Raw genomic sequence first — 20,367 nt, 5'->3', positions numbered from 1 at the left:
TACGGTTAGGTTAATACATAAGGTTAGCAGTGTGGTGAAGGTTAGAGTTAGGATTAAAAACACACTTTAAACCTAACCTTATTTTTTAAGGTTAGGTTTAGGCATAAGGTTAGCAGTGTGGTTAATGTTAGAGTTAGGTGTAAAATCAAATTTTATGAAGCTCAATTGTAGAAATAGGCGGGGTTTATGACTTTGTGGCTGTGGTAACTAGTGACGACCCAGTCTGAGGCACGACCGACTACGTCAGGCTTCCTCCAGTGTAGCAGCAGTAGCCCTCAGGGTTAGCAGGGCTGGAGATGGTTATCTGCTTTCCTTTAGCATCCTAACAGGCCGGATAGAGTGGCCTGCTATAGTGTGCTGTATACTATATGGCCCAGGGTGGTAGGAGAGGTTGTGTGGGTGGAAGGTTCCTGCCAGGGCCCTAGACCAGTCATCTGAAGGGGTGGAGGTTAAATATCATGCCAGTTCATCTCAATTAAACACACTTCCCTCTTACACAGTTGATGGAAGGCAGATTGCAGCCAACATGAGAGGCATTGGCATGACGCCAGATGGCTTCCCGGAGTGGAAGAAACATGCCTTTGGCGGCAACCAGCCCTCTTATGGCAAGAAGACAGAGCTTACCATCCTGGAGCAGAGAGAGAGAGAGCCTGCCCATCTACAAGCTAAAGGAGAAGCTCACACAAGTCAACAATAGTCATTGCCCTATAGAGAGAAATAAAGTTGTTTGTCAGACATTGCTTTATTTGTAAGGTTACCTGACTTCAATATTACTTCAACGGTTTAAGTCATACATGGTATCCAGCTTTGGTCACCTCTCTTTTTCATTATGACAGGCTGTCCACGATAATCAGATCCTGATTGTTATTGGAGAGAGTGGCTCTGGGAAAACCACCCAGATCACCCAGTACCTGGCCGAGGCAGGCTACACCACTCGGGGGAAGATCGGCTGCACTCAGCCCCGTCGTGTGGCAGCCATGTCTGTGGCCAAGAGAGTCTCTGAAGAGTATGGTTGCTGTCTGGGCCAGGAGTTGAGTGAGCAGTTTTACCTTGGTATACCTTTTGGATTTACTTTTAGTCCGTGACTTTGTTTATGAGGGACTTCTCACCTCTCAATTATTTTCCACACCAGGTGGACTACACCATCTGTTCTGCACCAGCCCTGAGACGGTGATCAAGTAAGTACATGACACATGGTATGCTGCCGAGGGAATGTCCAATAGACCCAGACATGTGTCAGTACACCCTCATTATGCTTGACGAGGCCCACGAGAGGACTCCATACTGACGTGCTCTTTGATCTACTCAAGAAGGTACACAGGGTCTTGTTCATAATAGCAAAACAGTCTGAATATTTCCTTGACTCCTTCCATTTTGAGAATAGTGTAATGAGTGGTGTGTTAATTCCTTTAAATTCTCTGTCAAGAAACGCCCAGACATGATGCTGATTGTGTCCTCGTCAACACTAGATGCTGTCAAGTTAAAAAATATAAAAATATATTTTTTAAATTCTATGCATTGTTGGGAAGGGCCCATAAGTAAGCATTTCACTGTTAGTCTACACCTGTTGCTTCTGAAGCATGTGACAAATAACTTGTGATTTGACTTGAGTTTTCCCAGTACTACTTTGAGGCGCCCATCTTCACCATCCCAGGACGCACTTTCCTAGTGGAGGTGCTCTACTGCAAAGAACCCGAGATGGACTACCTGGATGCCAGTCTCATCACCGTCATGCAGATCCTCATGAGTGAGCCCTCAGGTACAGTTAACAATGGTTACAGTACATACATCCACAATGTCTACACTTCAGCACCTGCGATAAGATGCAAATCTCTTTGTCCTCTCTCGCTCCTTCTTTGCAGGTGATGTCCCGTTGTTTCTGGCAGGTCAGGAGGAGATTGACACAGCCTGTATGAACGGATGAAGTCACTGGGACCTAAAGTGCCTGAAATCATTATCCTACTGGTCTACTCCGCCCTGCCCAGCGAGATGCAGACCCATATCTTTGACTCTGCTCCCCCCTGCAGCAGAAAGGTACCAGAAGGGCCCACCCTAACACAAACCAGAACGGTCCCAAAAACACACACACACTCTTCTGCTGCCACACATGCTCGATATCGGAGGTAGGCCTAAGCCTAATAATTTTGTGTTATTTGATTATGCAGGTAATAATTGCCACCAACATTGCTGAGACGTCTCTGACCATTGATGAGATTTACTATCTGGTGGACCCAGGCTTTGTGAAGAAGAATGTCTACAATTCCAAGACTGGCATCGACCAACTAGTGGTGACCCCCATATCCCAGTTAAGCTGAATAGATATATGCAGATATCCTTATCATGCATGGAGAAGGAACACTGAATGTTTTTTTTAATGATGGATATACTTTGTGTTGTCCAAAGCATTAAACTGAAATCCAATCAAAATGAATCGCTATCTTTATCTTTCTCAGGCCCAAGCTAAGCAGCAGTCTGGTAGTCTGTTTACAGAGAGAGCATACAGAGATGAGGTGCTCACCAGCAATGTGCCTGAGATCCAGATAACTAACCTGTCCAGCACTATGCTGTCTCTCAAGGTACATAACACATACAGACACTAATTGACATGTCCTAACACATACAGACACTAATTGGCATGTCCTAACACATACAGACACTAACTGGCATGTCCTAACACATACAGACACTAATTGGCATGTCCTAACACATACAGACACTAACTGGCATGTCCTAACACATACAGACACTAAAGTTACTGATTATAGGCTCATATTAGCACTGCAAAACCCCAGAGTACCCTGCGTTAGTACAGGTTTATTTGCTCAGACCTGTTCTTCCCATGCCATCCACTCACTTCCCTCTCTCCTTACTTCCTTAAGGCCACGGGCATCAATGACCTGCTATCGTTTGACTTCATTTGACTTCCTCCTGTGGATACAACTATTACAGTACATGCAGATATCCTTATAATGCATGGAGAAGGAACACTGACATTTTTTGATCAGAGATGCTCTACATTTTAGGGTCTCTGGAGTAATGGTGCCGGAGAGGATGGCTGCTGTTTAATTGGCTCTTATCCAACCGTGCTATTTTTATTTATTTTTTGCATTGGTTGTAACTTATTTTGTACATAATGTTGCTGCTTCCGCCTCTTATGACCGAAAAGAGCTTCTGGACATCAGAACAGCAATGACTCACATTGAATTGGACGAATAATCTTTCTTTAATGAGTCGGACGAGAGGGATTTACTCCAGACACCTGAACAGGCCCTCATCCCCGTCATTCGCAGGAGAAAGAGACTGAGATTTCGCGGAAGGAGGATCAGGCGACGAGTGGCTAATCTGCCTTTGCCACCCGTATTATTAGCCAACGAACAATCACTGGAAAATAAATGGGACGATTTAAAAGCACGTATATCTTACAAACGGGACATTAAAAATGTAACATCTTATGTTTCGCCGAGTCGTGGATGAACAACTACATGAATAACATACAGCTGGCGGGCTGTACACTCTATCGGCAGCATAGAACAGCAGCCTCTGGTAAGACCAGGGGTGGCGGTCTGTGTATATTTGTAAACAACAGCTGGTTCACGATATCTAAGGAAGTCTCAAGGTTTTTCCCGCTTGAGGCAGAGTATCTCATGATAAGCTGTGGACCACACTATCTACCTAGAGAGTTTTCATCTGTATTTTTCGTAGCTGTCTACATACCACCACATACCGATGCTGGCACTAAGACCCCACTCAATGAGCTGTAAACAGCCATAAGCAAACAGGAAAACGCTCATCCAGAGGCGGCACTCCTAGTGGCCGTGGACTTTAATGCAGGGAAACTTAAATCTGTTATACAACATTTCTATCATCATGTTAAATGTAAAACCAGAGGGGGAAAAACTCTAGACCACCTTTACTCCACACATAGAGACGCGTACAAAGCTCTCCCTCGCCCTCCATTTGGCAAATCTGACCATAACTCTATCCTCCTGATTCCTGCTTACAAGCAAAAATTAAATCAGGAAGCACAAGTGACTCAGTCAATAAAAAAGTGGTTAGATGAAGCAGATGCTAAACTACAGGACTCAGCTGTTCCAGACGACTGTGTGATCACGCTCTCCACAGCCGATGTGATCAAGACCTTTAAACAGGTCAACATTTACAAGGCCGCAGTGCCAGATGGATTACCAGGACGTGTACTCCGACTATGCTCTGACCAACTGGCAAGTGTCTTCACTGACATTTTCAACCTCTCCCTGTCTGAGGCTGTAATACCAAAATGATTCAAGCAGACCACCATAGTCCCTATTCTCAAGAACACTAAGTTAAATAACTACCGACCCGTAGCACTCACGTCTGTAACCATGAAGTGCTTTGAAAGGCTGATCATGGCTCACATCAACACCATTATCCCAGAAATCCTAGACCCAATCCATTTTGCATACTGCCCCAACAGATCCACAGATGATGCAATCTCTATTGCACTCCACACTGCCTTTTCACACCTGGACAAAAGGAACACCTATGTGAGAATGCTATTCATTGACGACAGCTCAGCGTTCAACACGAAAGCTCATCACTAAGCTAAGGACCCTGGGACTAAACACCTCCCTCTGCAACTGGATCCTGAACTTCTTGACGGGCCGCCCCTGGTGGTAAGGGTAGGTAACAACACATCCGCCACGCTGATCTCAACACGGGGGCCCCTCAGTGGTGTGTGCTTAGTCTCCTCCTGTACTCCCTGTTCACCCACGACTGCTTGGCCAAACACGACTCCAACACCATCTTTAAGTTTGCTGATGATACAACAGTGGTAGGCCTGATCACCGACAACGATGAGACAGCCTATAGCGAGCTTTAACTTCCTGACTGATGTCTTGAGATGTTGCTTCAATATATCCACATAATTTTCCTGCCTTATGATGCCATCTATTTTGTGAATTGCACCAGTCCCTCCTGCAGTAAAGCACCCCCACAACATGATGCTGCCACCCCCGTGCCTCACGGTTGGGATGGTGTTCCTTGCAAGCCTCCCCCTTTTTCCTCCAAAACATAACGATGGTAATTATGGCTAAACAGTTCTATTTTTGTTTCATCAGACCAGAGGACATTTCTCCAAAAAGTACGATCTTTGTCCCCATGTGCAGTTGCAATCTGTAGTCTGGCTTTTTTATGGCGGTTTTGGAGCAGTGTCTTCTTTCTTGCTGAGTGGCCTTTCAGGTTATGTCGATATAGGACTCGTTTTACTGTGGATATAGGTACTTTTGTACCTGTTTCCTCCAGCATCTACACAAGGTCCTTTGCTGTTGTTCTTGGATTGATTTGCAATTTTCGCACCTAAGTATGTTCATCTCTAGGAGACAGACCGCGTCTCCGTCCTGAGTGGTATGATGGCTGCATGGTCCCATGGTGTTTATACTTGCATACTATTGTTTGTACAGATGAACGTGGTACCTTCAGGCAATTTTTTTGATGTTGAGGTCTTGGCTGATTTCGTTTGATTTTCCCATGATGTCAAGCAAAGAGGCACTGAGTTTGAAGGTAGGCCTTGAAATACATCCACAGGTACACCTCCAGTTGACTCAAATGATGTAAATTAGCCCATCAGAAGCTTCTAAAGCCATGACATCATTTTCTGGAATAAATAATTGTTGGAAAAATGACTTGTGTCATGCACAAAGTAGATGTCCTAACCGACTTGCCAAAACTATAGTTTGTTAACAAGAAACTTGTGGAGTGGTTGAAAAACGATTTTTTAATGACTCCAACATAAGTGTATGTAAACTTCCGACTTCAACTGTAGGTAGTAGGTTAACCAGCTTACTAAAATTCGAATTGTTTTCTCTATTGAAATGACTTTGCTTGCAAATGCTTGAGTTGTTGTGCACCTGTACCCTCTGTAGGATTGGGGTACCCTTGCGCAGGGCGGGTTATTATGGGTTTACAACTAGAATCAACTGCTATCGTAGCTATCACATTTGTTGATGGTGGTGAATTATGGTTGACTGACTTATGGTCAGTCAACCATAATTCATGGTTGTAGCCTAATGTTCATTATGGTTGTAGCCTAATGTGATTGGTGTTGATCAGTTGATGGCCAGTCATCGCTTTTGTAATTTTATTCTGTGCCGCCCCAGGACAAGCAGGCCCTGGCTGACCAGAAGAAGGCCAAGTTCCACCAAGCCGAGGGAGCCCACCTTACCCTGTTGAATGTCTATAACTGCTGGATGGAAGAACAAGTTCACCAACCCTTGGTGCTTCGAGAACTTTATCCAGGCTCGCTCCTTGCGCAGTGCCCTGCATTTATGCAAACAGTTTATGCTAACAGATGCTGGGCATCATGGACAGGTAGGACATTCATCATAAGAATTTCTAATTCATTCTATATCCGGTAACGTTCTCAACTGGTATTATTACTTGCGCATGGTATTAATCCTGTGACTCAAAGACACAATCTCTGGGGCCTAAATTGAACTTAATCTACTTCCCATTTATGGATATCATAGAAAATCTATATGCCTACTTGTATCAATATTTTGGACATAGGGTGAAGTATTGGATTGTTACTTTGACCACGTGGAAAGGCCACAGTGCGCATACAAAAGGTAATCTACAGTGGTTTCTTCCCGGAATGCAGCTAAAAAGGATCCCTAGGAAGGCTACTGTACCCTCATTGACCAGCAGGTGGTGTAAATCCAACTCTCCAGTTCTCTGTTCAACATCCAGCCTGAGTTATGAGTCTATAACCATTGGAGCTCTAAGCATAGTCACGAGCCACTTTCATCTATTTTTATTGGGGCTAGTGTTGCCTCTATGTAATAGAATCCTTGTATATACCATACATGTCTTGAAAGGCACCACTGTTCCGTGTTGGCCACCCATTTTTGGAAGTAAAGAGTGTAAGTGTATAGACTGTGCTACTTTTTAATATATATATAATCAGGGAACAGAGTTCCAGAAAGATTAAAAACATACTCTTCTATACCCTAATTTCCCCCACTCCTTTCCTCCCTTTATCGCGGTCTAAGGCACTGCATCTCAGTGCAAGAGGTGTCACTACAGTCCCTGGTTCGAATCCAGGCTGTATCACATCCGGCCGTGATTGGGAGTCCCATAGGGCGGCGCACAATTGGCCAAGCTTTGTCCAGTTTTGGCCGGGATAGGCCGTTATTGTAAATAAGAATTTGTTCTTAACTGACTTGCCTAGTTAAAGAAAGGTTAAATATCGACAGGTTGGTGTATGAGTTTCTGCTGACAATGAATGAGTACATGCATCAAACAGTTAAAGCAGCAGTGCCTCGAGCCCCTCTATAACCGCTACAAAGAGCCCAACGTATAGAAAATCTTCCGCACCTTCCGCAGGAAATAGATCCCTTTACCCTTACACACAGGCTCACACCACAGCAGGAGAGAGAGAGGGAGACAGTCATTGATTGGTTGATACATACCAGGCCATTGTTCTTCTCTGTGTTCCTTGAGTCATTTGGTTTCATGGTTCAATGGCAGCTAACTTACTCCCCTCAGACAGAAATCAAAAGTTAGTTTTACTTAAGATGTTCAATGTATAAATCACCTTAAAACCGAACATCAGGGATTCCCTTAAATAAATAACTATTAAGTGGATAGGAAGGGAAGGGCAGTAATGTGATCAGCCAGTGGAAGTCTGTCTGTTTTTGAGGACACAATGCTCAGAGTTCGATTAGTCTAGTGATCTCATGTAAATCGTTTATATCAAGGGAAATGGATGGGACTTTGATTGTAGGTCAGCAATTGCCAGATCTGTCGTTTCATTAAGACGACGGAAATGTAATCAGACTGAAATTAGGAGTGAATCCTTTACTGTAATCGCCAGTGAAATGCCATTTTTTTCTCAATGACCATAAACCTCGTAAAATATTGGATGGTCTCATGACTGTTGGTTTTTTCTTGTTGCTGTTATGTTATAATTAAACTGTCATGATCCGCCAATGATATAAATGGGAAGTATAGAACAGACCAGTTACAGAATTGGCCCTTGCAGAACTACCATCAAAAGTTTGCAGGTAGCCTAGTGATTAAGAGCGTTGGGCCAGTAACCGAAAGGTTGCTGGTTTGAGTCCCCGAGCCAACTAGGTGAAAAATCTTTCGATGTGCCCTTGAGCAAGGCACTTAACCCTAATTTCTCCTCCATATTTATTTATCTGGCAAATAGACACGCCCCTTTTAAACAATTCAGAGTCAAAGATGGATCTAACCCTTGGTTTTCTTCTGAGCTATCTGAGCTCATTCAGATGAGAAATCAGGACTGGGCCAAAGCAAGGAAAACTGACTCTGTAGTGGACCGGCAATCTTTCAATTGAAAAACAGATGTACTATCTCGATTAAGAAAGCTACTTTTAAAGCTCTATCTCTGACTCTGCTGGTGAGTCAATCGACTGCTCTTCCCTCTGCCAGCCTTCAGCTGACTCGACGGTTAACCCGTCAACTTCTAGTGAATCTTTGTTTTCATTTCAACAATTTACTGTCTGTAATGTGCTAGATGCCTTGCTTAGGATTAATGTGAAAAAATCCACTGAGGCTGATATGCTTGATCCATATTTGCTGCAGCTCTCTGCCCCCCCCCCCCCCCCGAATTGCTGAATCATGAATCAATATTTTTTACCTGACTATTATATCTGGTTCAATCCTCAAGGTTTGGAAGGCGTCCATGTACTCCCCCCCAAAAAATAAGGATTGCCCTATTTCTAAACTTTCTTGACTAACTAAAATATTCAAATCCTTGATTAATTCTCATCTAAGATCTTTCTTATCTTTGAAATGTATTCTAAATGTACATCAGTTAGACCAGGTCATAGCACTATCTCTGCTGCATCTCTAGTTATAAATGATGTGGTTAACTGTATGGATAAAAGGCAACATTGCACTGCCCTCTTCATTGATCTGTCAAAGGCCTTCGATACTATTGATCACTCACTGCTAATTCAGAGGCTTTCCTCAATTGGCCTAGACCAGGCTGTGTGTAACTGGTTTAACAATTACTTGACAGATAGAACTCAATGTGTATCTACTGATGGTGTTAAATCAGGTTTCCTGGATATTGCGAATGGTGTCACGCAGGGGTCGATTCTGGGTCCTGTGCTTTTTATTGTTTACTTGTCTGTAAAAAAAATTATAACGTGCACTTGTTTGCCGATGATACTGTTGTGTGCTGTTGCCCTCACAGTTGACAAGGCTCTATCTGAACTACAGTCTTCCTTCATTGTATTACAGAAAAACTTTGACCTGAATTTCGTGTTGAATGTAGATAAAACGAAGTATATGTTGTTCTCTAGAGTGCATAAAAATTACTTTGAATGCTTTCCATATTGATTGTGTCCCTGCTTACAAATATCTGGGCATCTGGATAGATAAAAAATGTTGATGAGTGAAGAAGCTGAGAATAAGAATGGGCTTTTATAGAAATAGGTCCTGCCTCTTGCTAAATAGTAGAAAGCGGATTATTCAGTCGAGAGTCCTGGACTATGGCAACATCCTCTATTATGAACGCAGCTGCCTCTTGATTAAAGTCGTTTTGTACTCATGCAGTTTAGTACTCATTACTGCATTCTCCACCAGAAAGTTGGTTGGCCCTCTTTGATGTCACGTAGGTTGATACGTTGCTATGTTTTCATTTATAAAGCCCTTTTACAAAAAAGTCCCACTGTACCTAACATCGTTACTAACCTTTGACACTAGTCTCAGGGCTGGTTAACTCTTGAAATTCCTGTGGTAAATCAGCTTTTAGTTTTCACGTACCTTATTTGTGGAACAATCTTCAACATATTCTTAATGTGATGTTTTGATCAAATAAAGGCGAAATAAAAAAGTCCCTCTGGATAAGAGCGTCTTCTAAATCACTTAAATATACAATTTACATTTCAACTGATTCTTTTAATTTATGATTGTTCAGGTGTCCCATTGCAGCTGGAGCATGCTGTGTGTGCATATATTAGAAGAGGAACAGTCTGACCTTTTGAGAACCTTTGTAGTAATCATGTTTCCTAGTTGACGTAAGGTGTGACCACTGATAACGTCAGAAAAGGAAATGGCAGGTAGGAAATGCATGTGCTCTTTTGTCACCGACTTTGACTTCAGTTTGGTTAACTGATTTTGATGTCCATGATTTAGAAATGACTCCAATACCTTGAGATAACACCCATTCTCCCTCTGTGTAGCCATTCCCAATCTGCCACAATGTTATCAGAGGAGTAAAACAACATCTTGGCACAGAGCAGTAGTAATAATGTGTCTTTATTAAGCAATCTCTTTAACCACAGTCATGTGTATGGATTGAATAGGCCTCAGAAGTGAGAGGAATGCAGCTCTTAAAAACTCAAAAATCCCTAATGAGATTAATTTAAACAAAAACAAAAAAACACCATAGCCTTATATACAAGTGAATGGGGTGGGCATGTGCAATAGGTGGGTATTATGGGATATTACAGAGAGAATTTGGAGGATGGGGTCGTAGCATTAGTACATGTAGCCTTTGGAGTAGGGCTGGGCGCCCATGTTTGGTGGGGCTTGCTCTTGGGGGTAGGAGGCCCTCTCGTCCATGTGGGACAGGGGCACGGTGTCCTCCTCGTTGACGTAGCGCTCAAACTCGGCCTTCAGGCCGGGCCGATGACTGTCGGGGAAGGCCAGGGAGATGAGGGCCTCGGGCTCGCACACAAACTTGTAAACATAGCGCTCCCCTGCCACCTGCGAACACAGAGGAAAGGGAATTCTCTGTTAGACATGTTCATTCGTTGGTGTTGTTATACTAATGCAAGTACGGAACAAATAACCCATTTCATATAAAAACATTGCTTCCAAATTGAATTGAAGGGCCAACAAACTGATAGGCAGCCTCTCCACTCTCAGAGACATATCGGAACTGCTGAGTAAAGCCTTAGTTTGTACCTTCTGCATAATTCCCTTCTCGTAGTAATATCGCAGAGAGCGACTGAGCTTGTCGTAGTTCATGGCTGGACGGTTCTTCTGCATGCCCCACAGCCTGGCCACCTGAGAGGAGAGAGGGAACGAGAGAGGAGGGAGGGATAAGAGAAAGCGAGGGGAGGGAGGGAACATAGGGAGAAGAGAGAGAGGTGGTTTTGCATCTGGGTCTGTTCAGCTCCAATGGATAGACCCTCTGATCTTTGCAGGTGAATGAACACACATTAAAGGAGACAACGTTTTTAGCATCTGTCAAAGGACACTCCTATTATACTTTATTATATAGATTGAGTTTAGATGGAGTAAGGACTTTCACTCAGGAACCAATATGAATGAATTCCAAATCATTTGCCCTTTAAGGAACAACACCATTTTTCATGCTTCAGCCTGCAATGTTTTACTGCCACCACTTGGGGGTCCTCAGTGACCAGTTGAAATGCTCTTCCTCTCCGAGCTAACTGACTCATCATGTCAAAAGCAGGGCGAGTCCCCACATGTGGATTCACTTCCTTTTTATGTAACCCATCACCACTTGAATGCAAACAGAGTCCCACAATGTACGCAGTGAAATAAGAGTCTGGTGCCTGGTTCTCATTGAGGCGGCGTCGTGAAATTTGTCTCAACCTTCCGTTGAACGGCCTGTTAATTCCAATACCTATGAAAAGTCTCACATCTCCAAAGCGAGTGTGAAGTGAAACCGCTGTGTATGAGCTTTGTGTTGTTGACAAACATTCTGGTCACTAGGAAGAGTTCAGTGTAGAAGAGGCATATTAGACTCCTGACTCAGAGGGTTTAAGGGAATGCTAGTGTCCCAGAGCAGACTCCTCTCTTTGTTCCTGAGTGCACACTCAACCTTAATTGCTCTTGTAAAAACCTTGCAGTATTAATTATTTACGTACAGCTACCAGATAATGGAAGTGTCATTGTATCAGAATGTCTTATAAATAAACGTCTTAGAAGTGTATTCAAACAGGTAAATGAATTTCTAAGTCAACAGCCCTCAACTTCAAAAGCGCCTCTCATACATTTCATTGACTTATGGGTAATGTGATGTAAGGAGTGAATATTAGGTGATGAAACTCTTCCTCCATTTTGTGTGTGTATCTACTGTTACGATTGGTAAATAATGCATGGAGGCTAATGGGCGCCTGGCAGTTTAGATCAGTGCATGGCCCAAGAGGGATTGTATAGAAGTAGGGAGGGGGAGGGAGGAACGATCTCAAACATTGAAACGTTATTCTCGACAATACACGATCGGCATTAAAGACCTCTTACGTCTGACTGACCCCGCAGCATATAGCAAGCGAATTTAAGCTACTTCTAATGTTTCTAAACAACGGTCAACGATCCCAAATGGACTTAACAGAAACGTAACAGAAATGCTGTAGATTTAGCTAGTCTAGACCCTGGTTGTGTTAGGGTTAAGGTTGGGCCTTACCCCCTCTGGCTTGATGAGTTTGAACTCTACTTCCTGCTTTTTTCAACATAGAGCAAAGATCCCAAATGGGCTTATAATATGACGTAACTGTAGATCTAGTTACTGTAGGTTGGGCCTTACCTCCTCAGGTTCGATGAGTTTGAACTCCATGCCGCGGCCGGTCCAGGCGATGAAGTGTGCGTTGCCAGGGTCGTCCAGCAGGGCCACCAGGAACTGCCAGAGCTGCAGGGATCCCCGGCGCTGGTAGGGGGCCCCCTCACGGAACACGCTACCACCCTCCTGCTTCACCTCACCTGGAGAGGAACAGGGATGCTGGAGGTTGGACTAGGCTGGAGACTCAGACTGTTTGAGGAAGTATGCAGCTACCATTGACTAGGGGTGGTACAAATACTGTATAATCGTGTAACAGACAATTATAACTGCCGTAACAAAACAAAAACAATTCTGGGAATTAGTGCGGTTGAGTCTGTTTCTGGGGTAACATGGATTTTTTTACAACGTGTTGAAACTTTGTTGCTCCTTGCTGAAACAAGCAAGGGGTTGTAGCAAACAAGTCTTTGGTTGCCTAGGCAACACCCCCCTCCCTGCAGCTGCAGCCCATGTAGTCAGGAGTGGAGGAGAAAATGTACTTCTTAATAATAAATGAATTAATCTATTAGAATTAGTTATTTATTTTGCTATTCAAACGATTATAACAGTGACCGCGCATGGTCATTTGACTGACCATTAACCGGCAACCAAAGTTCCATGACCATCACAGCCCTACCATTGACATAGGACAGCTAATGACAGGTATGGCAATGTGGTCAAAGCTTGCTTAACATTACTAATAGGATAAGGATAAGACTGTAATTTTGTTTGAGTCCAATCAATAGCTGTCTTGACAGGCTTAAGATACTGTAGTAACTGCAACATTCTGAGTGACAGTTGATTGGTTAATTATCATGAGAAGCAGGGAATGGTGCCAATATACAGTTCTATGAGTGTGGGAACATGGGGACTGTCACTGTAAGTAGCTGTCACTCTAACCCTGTGTGTTTCGCCAGTTCAACCTGTGCAGGAGCCCTCAGGCTCTCCCCTCACATCAGTCACCCCAGTGCACCATGGGAAACTGACTATCACCTTGCTCCCCATGACACAGGAGCCCGGTCCCTACCTCAAGCACGGGAAACAAAACCCACTAACTCAGCTCCAACCAGGAGCCTGTTACGCAAAAAAAAATAACTCTAAAGCTTATTGTTCGGCTATACTTTATCTGATACTATTGGCAGTGATGTAGTGCTGATACCGATACGCGTACTGGGGAAGATTAATGTGAGCGATAGGTATTCGATCCCAAACGGAGAGCCACGTGGCGTGATGGAGTGGATTCTATGTCTCTCCTATGGAGAACTGACAGTGGACACCCCCAGTGCCATCATCAATAACCATTATCTGATCTCAGTGACACCTATTGGAGTGGATTGGAGTGTGCAAGGAGTTGTAAGACTCACCTTCTAATTTCTCAGGAACGACACGGGAGTCGTTTTCAAAGAGATAGCCTGTAAGAAAAGACAGGGGTTGTTATTAGTGTTTAAAGTGGTCTTGTGTTGCTAAAGCTTGTTCACCATGCCATATCTGGGATCACATTTTCACAAAATGAATGACTATATTGGGTTCATGTATCTCTTACACTTCAACAAGAATGTGTAGAGCACTTAGTGAGAAGGGGAGGATTCCTCACACTAAATATCTCTAAAGGACTCCATCTTCCCTCTTACTTTTGATTTAATAATACTTTTGATTTTAAGTGTCTAATACTCTTGTGATTCTTAAAGGGGCACCTCAACACTGATTTGGTAAAAGGCTGAGGGATGGGTCTGGAGATATTTAACCACTCTCAAACGCATAGACAGAGCTATGGACTGAAGGTTAAATAAAGGTTAAATACATTTTTTTTTTAAAGGAGGCATCTTTAAGTTATATTCTACTAAGAATCAATGGGTATATATCACTCATTTAAAAGGCTAAAATGGATGAAGCAACTGCAGAATGCCTGTTTAATAATACAATCTGTTTTGTGATTGGCTGTTCAAGAGCAATTCCTGAATTCTCACTTATTTAGGAAATGATGCTGGACAAGAACTAGAATGACCCAAAATGGTGTGACAAACAAAGGGAGTGAAGAGGAGGATTGTTTTTCTTTTCTCAAGGAAAAATACTCTGGCTTGTTCATGGAGTAATATTTATCCAGGGATTCTTGGGGCATGGGAGAGGCCAGAGCCTATGCCAATGGAAACATAGACACACCGCCGGTTAGCCAATGGAAATACGGACACTCTGGGCTGGTTAGCCAATGACCGCAAAGCTACAGCCAGTAGCCAGGCCTCATTTAAATTAAGAATAGGAGAGGGAGATTCAGTACATGTAGTATCCCCCATTCTATCTTCAGTGCCATGAACCATTGGCACAGACTTTTGGTAATAAGGCGTGCATGTAAAAACAACAACATAATCATGCAGTCATAATGCATTATAACACTTGTCATAGATGTCTATGTAGTATCTACGATGGGCTTATACATGCATATAACAGGTAATAATAAATTTCACCAGACATGTTTTTGCTTACCTTCATTGTTGTGCTGGGGGTTGTGGTACCCCTCGTTGTGGTGGTACATGGAAGGACATCGAGGCACATCTATAGGACAGAAACACAAGCATACACCTATTGGTCAATGCAGTGTATCAGAACAATCAGTAAAATAGTTTTCAGTGTACATATGGATTTCCTTCCTCAGTCTATATATACTAGGCCAATATCCATGGGGAGAAAGAGTATTAATGTGCATATTTTGTTTTAATCGCAAGGACAAAACCTTAATTTGTCTTCATATCACTTGTCTCCGACAGTATTTTTAGGCCATGAGTTAGCTCCTAGGGAGGAGCAGCAGTATACTTTAGTGTATTGGTAGAGAATGTGAGTCTGCATTGTCAGCACTCTGTCCATCCACCTGTACACACCTCTACCTGACTCAACCATCCCACACTGCAAATGGATGGGCTCTTCATACTTCTATCGATCCCGAATCAAATTCCGAATCAAATGTCCATTTCCTAAAGCTTTATTAATTGAAAACCTCAGATGTTTCTGCCTGTTGCTAATGGCTGCGCTCGGGTTGGTGACAAACTGCAAACTGCTGTTATCGCCTATACAGTGTACAGTATGTGTGCCTGTGTGAGTGAGTGCATGAATGGCAAGAGGAAGCCAGAGTGGGTAAAAGGTGCAGCAGCTCTAGTCTCCTGCCTCTTCTGCCTCTCAGTGGTGTGGTTAGCCTGGTGACTCACTCGTGGAGAGTGCAGTTGCAGTGCTGTGGCTGTGATAGGATGTCACTGGGGTATATCAGACCCTCCATTCCGGGCCAGCACTCTATCACACTGTAAATAATATCACTGCCAGCCAGGGAAGACTGCCACTGGGGAGTGATGGGAAGATTTGGGACGAGAGCACCAGGGTCAAATTGTGTGCTGGCTGGTGTCGCCAGCTTTCGTAGCCATTTTGTGTCTTTCACACAACACAATGGCACACATTAGTTTACTAGATGGACATTTGAATATGAAAAAGACAAATTTATTCACAAGCCTGAAACACATAACTGCCTATGTGCTAGTGGTGCGCTTATCTATAATTTTGGTCACATTTCAGCAGTGGTGTAAAGTACTTCAGTAACAATACTTTAAAGTACTAAAGTCGTTTTTTGGGGTATCTGTACTTTACTTTAGTATTTATATTTTTGCCAACTTTTACTTTTACTTCTCTACAATCCTAAAGAAAATAATGTACTTTTTACTCCATACATTTTTCCTGACACCCAAAAGTACTCGTTACATTTTGACAGGAAAATGGTCCAATTCACGCACTTATGAAGAAAAACATCCCTGGTCATGACTACTGTCTATGATCTGGCAGACTCACTAAACACAAATGCTTTGCTTGTAAATGATGTCTGAGTGTTGGAGTGTGCCCCTGGATATCTGTAAATGAACAATAAAAAAATGTAATTGTGTCACCTTGTTTGCTTAATATAAGGAATTTTTTAATCTTCATACTTTTGATACTTAAGTATATATTTTTTGAGCAATTCCATTTACTTTTGATACTTAAGTATATTTAAAACCAAATACTTTTAGACTTTTACTCAAGTCGTATTTTACTGGATGACTTTCACTTTTACTAAAATTATTTTCTAATAAGGTATATTTACTTTTACTCAAGTATGACAATGAAGTCCTTGTGATAGCATTTCGGAGCAGGAAAAACAGCTGCCAGCTTTTATCTGCGGCACACGTCTCAGGCAGTCCCACCAGCCTCTTCAACTCCTCCTATCACTTTCAAAATATATAAATACAGACGGTATGATGCATTTTGCATTTCTGTATTTTGAAAGTTATATATCTTGAAAACTTGATTGCTGATATACATAACATTTTTGACTATATCAACAATGGACTAATAAAACAAATACCAAAAGATAGTTTTCCTTTAAAGGGAACAGCCAGGGCTTTGGGGCTGTACTGCTGCACTGTGGAGGTATGGTTGCCAAGGCCCCTGGCTACCCCACCCTCTCCTCCTCCCCCCTCCCCTCTCCCTCCACAGTGAGTGTTCGAGTTACTGCGGCCACGCTCATTTTTCCATTATGAGTTCATCTGCCTGCAGAAAAAGGAGCCGCTGTTGCAACCCGACACCCCAGAGTGCTCCACTGGGGACTCTAGTCTTTCCAGTGCCCTCCATTTTCTCAATGAAATTCCTCTGCCTCCCTTTCAGTGTGGAGTGTGGAGAGACGGAGCGGGGAGGAGTGTAGAGGAGGAAAGAAACTGCATTACAGTCAAGAGTCAATACCTTTTTTTGCAAAGTGCCAGGGAGTTGAAAGGAGGAGTTTGGAGGTAGGGAGGGGGTAGGGCAAGGTCTGTAGCAGACATAGAAGTGTCTGCGCTTGGACTTTTTGTTCTAATGTTATCCATACACACCCGGATGACGCAAAGCAACTTTTTTTTCAAAGGAACTTTTTGTTGGACAGAGAGCAAAAGCCACAAAGCAATACGTGTAAGTAATTGTATACATCCTACGTCCTACAGAAGGTGAATATGCCTACATGAGCGATATGGGATTACATTTACATTTAAGTCACTTAGCAGACGCTCTTATCCAGAGCGACTTACAAATTGGTGCATTCACCTTATGATATCCAGTGGAACAACCACTTTACAATATCCACTTTACACTTTACACTTTACAATATCCACATATCCCTACCGGCCAAACCCTCCCTAACCCGGACCCGGATGACGCTAAGCCAATTGTGCGTCGCCCCACGGACCTCCCGGTCGCGGCCGGCTGCAACAGAGCCTGGGCGTGAACCCAGAGACTCTGGTGGCGCAGCTAGACCACTGCTCCACCCGGAAGGTCATACTCTAGATTCAGTATTCTGTGGGTCAGTGTGTTATGATTTGTTAGGGAGGAAAGACGCTCTGTGACCTCCGTGAGAGATAAGCTTCCCTCCTAAAACCATGAGTCATTCAGTATAGATTCTTTATATTAAAAGGGGGTTGCCATTCAAAACAGACTTATATTATATCTCTGTCATTCTTCCCTTGGACCCTCAGTGTTTTAATCACTCACCAGGCTCATAGGTGTAGTCGGTTGGCTCCTGCTTTACCATCATGTGGGCAGGAGGGATCCTGTGTGGATGGTGGTGAGAGTGTGGGTGGGGTTGTTGGTGTTGGTGAGGTGGGTGAGACCCGTGCCCTGATCCATGCCCGGGTCCTGCCATGTGGGTGGCCCTCTCGTAAAGAGGGTCCAGGTACTCTTGCTTGAAGCTCTGCTGCAGGTAGGGTAGACAGGGGTCTGAGTGCTGCCGATGATAGCCACCACCTCCACCTGGTCCTCCACCTCCTCCTCCCCCACCACCGCCTCCGGCTGGGGCAGGGTGCATGCGCTGGAAGGCCTGCCCTTGAGGGGGGAACCCCTGGGGGCACATGTCTGCTGAGGGGGCCTGATACCTGGAACTAACAGAAGGGAAAAGAGAGGTTATGAAAACTATCAGTGCCGACAGAATATTATTATGTCACCAACCAAAGCGTATTGTTTTGTGGCACAATTAACTATTTCGTACAGTCCAGGGGTTAATACCTGGGGTTCATGGGGTAGTTGTTGTGGTTGGGCAGTGGCTGAGAGGCGGCAGGGGAGTTCATGTTGTAGGCCGTGTTGTCAGGCCGTCCACCAGCACCCCCGGCAGGCTTGGGGGAGTAATGATGCTGCATGGGAGACATGGGCGTCCCTTGGAGGCAGGAGCTTTTATTGGGTCCTGCAGCCCTCTTCGGCTCGTAGGCACTGTAAAACACACACAAGCATGGTTCATGAATCGCTATTTGGTTCATGAGTATTACCAAGGCATCAGTAGTAGGCCCTAACATTAGTAAAACAGGTCAGTAAGCCAAAGTGGGCTTATGGGGGATGGGTGTTTTGTAGTGACTCACATTGTGTTCAGTAGCTTGTCTGGTCACTCTCTTTGATGCACTGCCTTGTGTATGAGAATTGACTGGAATTGGTTGACTCGTGACCTGCTATGGATCCTCTGACTCCGTAAGATGAGAATGTTTGTATACGGGCCATAATAAGCTGAGTACTGTACTTGTTGACATGTGTACCTGGCATAAAGGCACTGCTCTCCATTGGGGATCTGCTTGTGGCTACAGGATTGGCTGGGGTCGGACCAAGGGCTCGGTGGTTCCTTCTTGATGGTGACTGGCGGGCTGTGGAATGCCACTGCTGTAGAAGAACAGAGACAGAAGAGCAGGTTGGCAAACATGGAAAGTTTTTTTTACCCTCTATGATGTCATCAAGTTCAAAGGCAAAGCAAACACTTTCGTCCGCACAGGAATCCCTAACATGTGCCAGACCGCTTCAGTGACAGTCAGTTGAAAACAAGACAGACACATATAAACATACATGTGCATACACACATTCCTGCAGTTCATTTGGAAGCCATTGGTGTCCTCGCCAACTTTCTCTCCTCTCTTCCAGACACAACACAAGCCATAACTTCCTATGCACCCAACACAAAGTATACCCAAACCTAAACAACGGCACCGGCCAAGAAACTGTCTTTCAATGAACAAAAGGCCAGGCAGATCGCTCAAACGTGACTTCGAAATTGGACGTCTATCCATGTCTTGATGTCGTCGGGAAATGCCTTCAAAACAGGCCACTAGGGGCCACAGTGAATACTATTACCATCAAGTAGGCTTGGATTTTGCTAGGGCATTGTGGACAGGGGTGGTGGATCAGAAGGTTGCGTGTTCAATCCCAGCGGTGGACACTCATTTATGCATATATATATTTTTTTACCCTATCCCAAACCTTTACCTTAACCATGAGTGCCTACATTTTATGTGACTCTGGAACAGAAGGTTGAGTGATGAATCCCTGTCGAACCCTTAACCTTCTAAATTCGACGTTTGGCGCAACTGAACTATACTGAGCAGGAGGAGCAACCCAGGGTGTCAAAAACACTTTGAATTTTGACATTTGGAGCAACTTTGAAATTTGACGTTTTGGAAAAACATGGATAAACGTCTAGTTCTGCAGTGAGATTGTGAGAGCTTGTTGCAAAAGCAATGCAACACTTTGGTCAGTATGATGTTTGAGTGAAACATAATACGTTCTTCATTTCCTTGGCAAACAATGTTATATCATTTGGGGTATTTCAGTTAATAACTTTATTTTCCAAAAGGAGACGGCCAGAGAAACATTTTACGTTTGACCTCACAAGGTCCTGTTACTTGTTAAGAACAATATTCTGATGATTATTCCCTTTTGGAATTTGTCCTCCAGGTACCCTCTCTAAGGCCAGAGGTCACCATAAAGCAGGTCTTAGTAAGTGATATTTAGCCCTTGAGCCATAAAATCGGCTATGGGTGTCCTTACGCAATGAAGATGTT

General features: G+C 43.7%; 1 protein-coding gene and 1 pseudogene across 2 annotated transcripts in view; one reads left to right on the top strand and one right to left on the bottom strand.

The window, feature by feature from the left end:
* Positions 1 to 368: 368 nt before the first annotated feature.
* On the top strand, positions 369 to 6,735 carry LOC129842002 (ATP-dependent RNA helicase DHX8-like; annotated as a pseudogene).
* Positions 6,736 to 10,250: 3,515 nt separating this feature from the next.
* LOC129842384 (ETS translocation variant 4-like) overlaps positions 10,251 to 20,367 on the bottom strand; it is a 29,260-nt gene continuing 19,143 nt past the window's right edge. For both annotated transcript variants that reach the window (XM_055910963.1, XM_055911032.1), the window contains exons 6-13: positions 19,075 to 19,195; positions 18,557 to 18,757; positions 18,047 to 18,432; positions 14,999 to 15,067; positions 13,882 to 13,929; positions 12,509 to 12,681; positions 10,918 to 11,019; positions 10,251 to 10,716 (exon numbers count right to left, since the gene is read on the bottom strand). In XM_055910963.1, the coding sequence (XP_055766938.1) occupies positions 10,489 to 10,716; positions 10,918 to 11,019; positions 12,509 to 12,681; positions 13,882 to 13,929; positions 14,999 to 15,067; positions 18,047 to 18,432; positions 18,557 to 18,757; positions 19,075 to 19,195 (1,328 nt within the window). In that variant the 3' untranslated portion in view covers positions 10,251 to 10,488. The remainder of the gene's footprint in view (positions 10,717 to 10,917; positions 11,020 to 12,508; positions 12,682 to 13,881; positions 13,930 to 14,998; positions 15,068 to 18,046; positions 18,433 to 18,556; positions 18,758 to 19,074; positions 19,196 to 20,367) is intronic.

This window comes from Salvelinus fontinalis, chromosome 1, assembly GCF_029448725.1.
Source record: "Salvelinus fontinalis isolate EN_2023a chromosome 1, ASM2944872v1, whole genome shotgun sequence".
NCBI lineage: Eukaryota > Metazoa > Chordata > Actinopteri > Salmoniformes > Salmonidae > Salvelinus > Salvelinus fontinalis.
Note: the sequence above shows the minus strand (reverse complement) of the source record. Positions and strands in the feature narration are given on the sequence as shown.